Source organism: Pholis gunnellus, assembly GCF_910591455.1.
Source record: "Pholis gunnellus genome assembly, chromosome: 10".
Lineage (NCBI taxonomy): Eukaryota > Metazoa > Chordata > Actinopteri > Perciformes > Pholidae > Pholis > Pholis gunnellus.
Genome location: NC_136537.1, coordinates 14,564,299 through 14,570,605, shown reverse-complemented (window position 1 = coordinate 14,570,605; position 6,307 = coordinate 14,564,299). Strand labels below are relative to the sequence as shown.

General features: G+C 43.8%; 1 protein-coding gene across 1 annotated transcript in view; it reads right to left on the bottom strand.

Moving 5' to 3' along the window:
* Window positions 1–700: 700 nt before the first annotated feature.
* The window catches only part of LOC306701641 (neuronal acetylcholine receptor subunit alpha-7-like), a gene marked incomplete at both ends in the record, with an annotated part of 28,624 nt that continues 23,017 nt past the window's right edge, over window positions 701–6,307 (bottom strand). Inside the window, 5 exons of the mRNA XM_079167008.1 lie at window positions 701–1,324; window positions 1,476–1,585; window positions 3,671–3,757; window positions 4,429–4,623; window positions 5,162–5,409. Of these exons, the coding sequence (XP_079023134.1) occupies window positions 701–1,324; window positions 1,476–1,585; window positions 3,671–3,757; window positions 4,429–4,623; window positions 5,162–5,409 (1,264 nt within the window). The remainder of the gene's footprint in view (window positions 1,325–1,475; window positions 1,586–3,670; window positions 3,758–4,428; window positions 4,624–5,161; window positions 5,410–6,307) is intronic.

Here is a 6,307-nt window from a genome sequence, read left to right as displayed (position 1 = left end):
GAGGGGATATTGTTTACATTTGGATTTGTACACACAGGACACAGATAGTTGAGGTGATTAAAATAAACTCAAAAAGAGGCAATGAGGTGGACTGTGGTGCTGTATGAGTTGTTGTTCAGTAAATTAAGCAGTTTTTTTAATTAATAATGCAGATAAAACAATGATATTGACGTCAGGGAAAAGACAATTAGCTGCCACAATTTCTTTCCCTGATTGATATCTTACTCAAAGTAAAAAAGAAAATCTATGCATCGCCCTCTCTAATGCCCCAGTGATTCCCAACCTTTTGCCTGTAGTCTCCACAGGGTTGCTGTTTAGTCGGCATATCCAACCTATTTCCCTCTTCTAGATATCAACAATTTGTCTCCCAAATCAAGAAAGAGTGGAACAATGAATGTCTGTTTCTATTCCTAATTTAGAATGTTCTAATGTAACATAATGATTTGTCATTGTAATTACTTGAATATTTTATTTCCTCGTTGGTTCAATTGACTACTTGATTCAGCAGCTTGGCAGAGTTGCAAGGCTCCACACACTTTCTTGAGTTTCTAGAAAACACTGCGTGGCCCAGCTTGGGTACCCAGACTGTAGGCAGGGGACCACATACTACATCCTTCATTGTTCCCTTCCCCCTATGCACTTTCTCTCTCTCAATCTCTTCTTCCCATCTTCCTCTCCTCTATCCTGCTGCTGCAACCAGCTATGTGAAGTCCTTGGAAACAGCCTCGATGAAGTTGGGCGCTGACATGAGGATGGTGAAGGTGCAAATTATGGAGAAGAGAGAGAATGCCACCAGGCACAGCCGGTCCACCACCGCCGCTGCAAACTTCCACTCGCTGCAGATGACCTCAGACCTGTCCCGGTCCCGGAACCGCTGGGCTATGTATGACACCTCCTCCAAGATGCGCTGGATCTCTGGTGGGGGGATGCCGACTCCCAACCCAGGTCCAACTCCCATCCCCAGGCCTCCGACACCACTGCCAACTCCTCCAGATGGCTCAGCCTCATCACTCAGGGAACCATGGGCACGCCCCCCTAGCGCTACCCCGGAGTCGCTAGAAGGCGGGCAGTGTGAGCCTTCTATGGGGTGGTAATTGCCAAAGTAGAGGCTCATGGAACCGTTGGAGTTGCCTGTGGGGCAAGGTGGGCAGGATGTCTGTGAGAGGGGCATACTGAGGCTCGGAACAGTGCCCATCTCTAGAGAGCCGGTGCTGGTGTGGTGCTGGGAGTTGTGACTGTACTTGTAACCAGACCGCTTGCGCTCATCGGCAGGTTGTTTCATACGGAGAAACCAGGCACACCAGTTCAGCAGGACCACCCGAACCTGAAAGGAGAGATGGAGCATCAGTGGCGTGCACACACACACACACACACACACACACAAAATCACACTCATATAAACATAGGTATTTGTGCTAAATGTTATCAATGACGATAGGGATGATTATCTGATTTAATCTGTTTCAGTCACTCACCCACTTGGGCATCTTGCCTCCGTGAGGGTCATGATGGTGAAACTGCAGGACTATAACTGTCACCACCACAGACATCCCTACTATCATCATGGTGCTGGCAAAGTACTGAGCTGCCGAAGACAAAAGTAAAATCCTTTTAGTTTTGCTCAGAGATACAAATAAGGTTGTGCCCCCTCCCTTTAACTAAGCCATGGTCACAGTTAATGAACGTGTACTAACAGGTAAAACATTAAGCTTCAATTAATTCCAAAAATAGGTTGATTTCACACTGTAACATGAAAGGAAAGCAAGTCTGATCAATTCAGGCAAGAAGTTATATTGCCATGGGGGAAGATGCACACTTGCACTGAAACAGGAACATGCAAAAATTGTGACAAAACAAGAGAATAGGGGTAAACAAAATGGAGAGAGAGCGAGAGCGGTTCTGGTTCTGGAGGGATGTCTTCACCCACAGCAGGGAGCAGTAAGACAGGAGGGGAGCATTAACTGAACACTGTGCTCTTTGCTAGCATGTACACGCACACGCACACACGCACATCTGAGGGCATACCCTCCTATGTCTTGTTTGCTCGTGACTATGAACAAAGAAGAGCCAACAGCTACTGCAGTGTCAAGTCAAACTTCATGTGACCTCATGAGGTCTGGGGATACCACCTAAATTGGTTGTTTTTTTCATTTTGCCTTTATTGGGCAGATGACGGCATAATCATGCGCTGTAACCATTCGGGCAACCAAGGCGCTCCAACCATATTAATTAGGATCATGGAAAGTGAGGTGGAAGGAATTTGCTGAATTTGTAGCCTGACTGCTTCATGGTCAATCACTAATCACTTTGGGTTTACTTTATGGATAAAGAGACAAAGGAAGACTGCCTACAGATAGGATGTACAATAATTTAAATCACAACTACTCAAACACCACATTGTTGATTATAACTGAATTTAAATTGAATTAATACTGAACAGAACTAATATAAACTGAGCTACATGGTCTTGAAACAGATAAAACAGGTCTAACTAAATGAAATAAAATGAAATGGACACACTCTGCTTATCTGGTGATTAAGGGCCGATGATAAAAGACATATGGCCTGATTCTGGCAGCACCTTGCTTTATACCTTTACGGTCAAGCTCAAGCAGCTACAATAACTCACATCCACATTCAGCCACTGTGCTGTAAAGAGGCATTAGTCATTTTAACAAGGCTGCTAAAAGTGTCCCAGGTGGCCTTGTGTTGAGGTCAAGGGGAAAAAAAACACAAGTGAATCACTCTATTGATGAAGCTTTTGTCAGTGAGGCCAGTTATCATTGCATTGATGGAGTGGAGACCATGTGCAGCATGACCAAACCACACTCACATCAATACACTCATATAATACAATATATTTCCCTTTGACCAAGTGAAACTGATTTGAAACATTACATACAGGGCTGCAGTTATAATTCAAAGCATGTTAAAACACTGTCACACACACACACAAGAGAAAAAAACACATTTATTTTTGGCCTGATGATTTTTCAGCTGAATTAGGAGCGTTAACCAAACTAACATGTCTGCCTCTTCACTTGCCTCACTAAGTCTTTGAGGCCTTCTTTCTGAGATCTTTGGCCCCAAATGCTCTTCCCTCTCTCCATACATTATTTCTTCTCCTATCCTCCTTTCCTTCATGCCTTCCCAGTGGAGAATCAAACATACTAAACCTATTAACGGTCCTGACAGCTTTAGTTCTGGCCACCCAATTTACTCAAAACCGTCCAGGGGCGCTCTGAATGATGTGTAGATGCCCTCGGGCTCCTCAAACCAAAGCTCAGTGAGACACCAAGATGGGTTTTCATATATACTTTTTTCAGGAGTCCATTTACATTATATAGAGAGGTTAAAAGTGTCAATAATGAATACATGTTTTGCAAAATTGGTGTTTACTGGAAGTGCAATAAATACTCCGTTTAGTGAAGCTTTTCACAAGAGGTAAAGACACACACACACACACACACATCAGGGACAGCTCTGGTGAGATATATTGCACCTGTAAAAAATGTAATGTCTGTCTGGAAAAATGTCTCATCTGCAACGATAACTTCTTAAGCGTGCCGGTGTCACTTCCACCAGGAAGGAATCACCAGGAGGTGATTCTACATTCATGCAAGCTTAAGCATGTTACATGTAGACACAAACACACATCAATATAACCCACCGATGAGAGGAACAGAGTCGGACGTGGCAGGCATGATCTCTGCTACCAGAAGCATGAAGACAGTTAGTGAAAGGAGCACAGTGATGCCTTGAGAGATTGAGAGAGAGAGAGAGAGAGAGAGAGAGAGAAACAGAGAACATGAGCATATACATAAGGATGTGATCAGGGTCACTGGTGTATGAAATCATTCCTGTAATTACTTATGTATGTAATCAGTTCCGTTCTCATGACCTCAACCATTTATCAGCTGCTGGAATCTCTGTCCAAGGTAGGTTACAGCTCCAGAAATCCCTCAAACACTTTGACTTCGTACCTGGTGACTGCTCATTTAGACGGCTATTCATCAAAACTCACTGGCACCCTTAGGCTTGCAAAATAGATTTAGTGGCAAGCCTCTTATTTTGAAATTGAATTATTCCAAGGTGATTTGACACGCATGTATTCACGGCTCGCTATATGATTCATGAAGACAAATATGCATGCTCAAGTTTGTGAGTGTGCATTAATATGTTTATGTTGCGACTGTGTTTCTATACTATTGAGTAAAGTAAATTCAAATGTTGTATGTTGCTGTTGGTGTTTGAAAACCACATTACTCCAAGTTTCTTTTACTTTCCAAATGCCTGGTACTTAAAAACTTTACGAACATCCTAACCTTCTTTCTACCATGGATTAATATTATAGTTTTCAAATGTTTTGCAAAGCAAAATCCTTTCATTAATAACATGTGTGTGTGTGTAGGTTTAAGCCTCCCTCACCCAGAGAAATCTTTTCTCCAGAGTCTGCCGGAAGCAGGAAGACCAGCAGGGCCAAACCAGAGATCAGCACACATGGGATGAGCAAATTGAGGCCATAATATAACGTCCTGCGGCGCATGGTGACCGTGAATGTCACATCAGGGTAGGGCTCCTTGCAGCAGTCATAGTACAGCTCATTGCGCTTGGCTGGCACACCTAAGACAGAAGCACAACACACACACACACACACACACACAGGTCAGGTAGATTTTGTGGACTAATAAAGTCATTCAAGACTTAATAGCTTCTATAATGTGTGTAGACCAGAAAACCAGTGAGTGTAAATATTTTATGGGATGTGCCACTCAGACCAGGCTTGGAACTTTGCTGTGCCTTTATCTTCTCTTTGTATTAGCTGGAATTTTAAGCAAGCTAAGAAAAAAAGAAGACCAAAAGTCAGATCAGATTGTTGATCTATCTCACCTTGGACTCCAACTCTGGGGCTGTGGTGTGCTGCTCTCACATATGGCCCGGCTACACACCTGCCAACATGTCAAACATTCCTGTTGCTTGCCATCTGGTGCTGTCTGACACCCATTTTCAGCTAACCAACCGCCCCGGGGCATGTGCTGCTACTTGCTACTTTAAGTTGATATATATATATATATATGTATATAATATTCATATTACACATAAAATACAGCCATCAGGATAGATAGCTGTACTTGCAGCAAAAACAGTGCATCCCTCTTACCCACAAGGTCCCACTCCCCGTTGGGTATGTAGGTGGATGTGTCCACATCAAGCATCTGGAGGTCCAGCAGCCAGCCGTTGTGCGTCCAGGAGCCAAACTTCAAGTCGCACTTTTGCACGTCGAAGGGGAACCAACGCACGTCAATGTAGCAGGTGCTCTTCAAGATGCCAGGGGGGATGTACTGGCAGTAACCTGATGCATTCACCAGGACGTTGGTGTGGAAGGTGGCATCAAACCGCTCGTCCGCACTGGGGAGAGAGTAAGAGAGAGTAACGTGTGCGCGCACCTTCAACATGTTTCATCGCCTTGCTGTGAGCTAAAGATCCATCTTGCTGAAATATCTTTATTGCCTTTTTACTTCTTTTTGACATCAAGCTGGCAATTACTTTGAAATAGGTTTTATCAATGTGTACCATCACTCAGACAACTGAGTCCTGAGGGAACTTTATGCCACTTTATGGCCATTTGTTTTTGTGCGCCTGCTTAAGTGCGTCACTCTCTTTGCTGTTTCAGCCTAACCTGCCACAGCACGGAGCAGTGAAGGGATACATCCACCAGCCATCTGTGAAACAACCAACCTGCTGCTGCAGCCCTTCACCCCACATACACACCATTAAAACCCAGGTAATATCCAGGGTGCAGTGAAATTAAATATGCACTTCTACTGCTAAGCCAAATATGCGGTAACAGAAACTAAATCAGAAGCATGTGGAAAACACCAGAGATGCCTCCTTCAACGCTCTGCAACTCACAGCCTGCTTAGATGATATAATGGCAGCCATGGGCAGGTTTAGTAAAAGTAAAGTTTCAAATATTTAAAGTTTGAGATGGACTTGGCTTCACTCACTTTCAAACAGCACCAGAAATCAATGAAGCCATTGAATAAGGTAGATCTGTATTCTCTGAAAGTCTCAGGAGTAGCAAACGAAACCTTTGGGAACAGATACAGTAAAGAAAACACCTAAACACCTACACTTAGACACACTTCAGCTCTGGCACTCCAGTTGAACTCAAATTAAGAATTAAAAAGTAGCTCCTCTGGTGTCGGTGAGAGTTTGAACTCTCTTGAATAAAGTGCCAGAGGCAAAGTCTGAACTTGGGCAGTGTCTTCCGTTTGGTTTCCTTGTACATACGGCCCAAATCCTT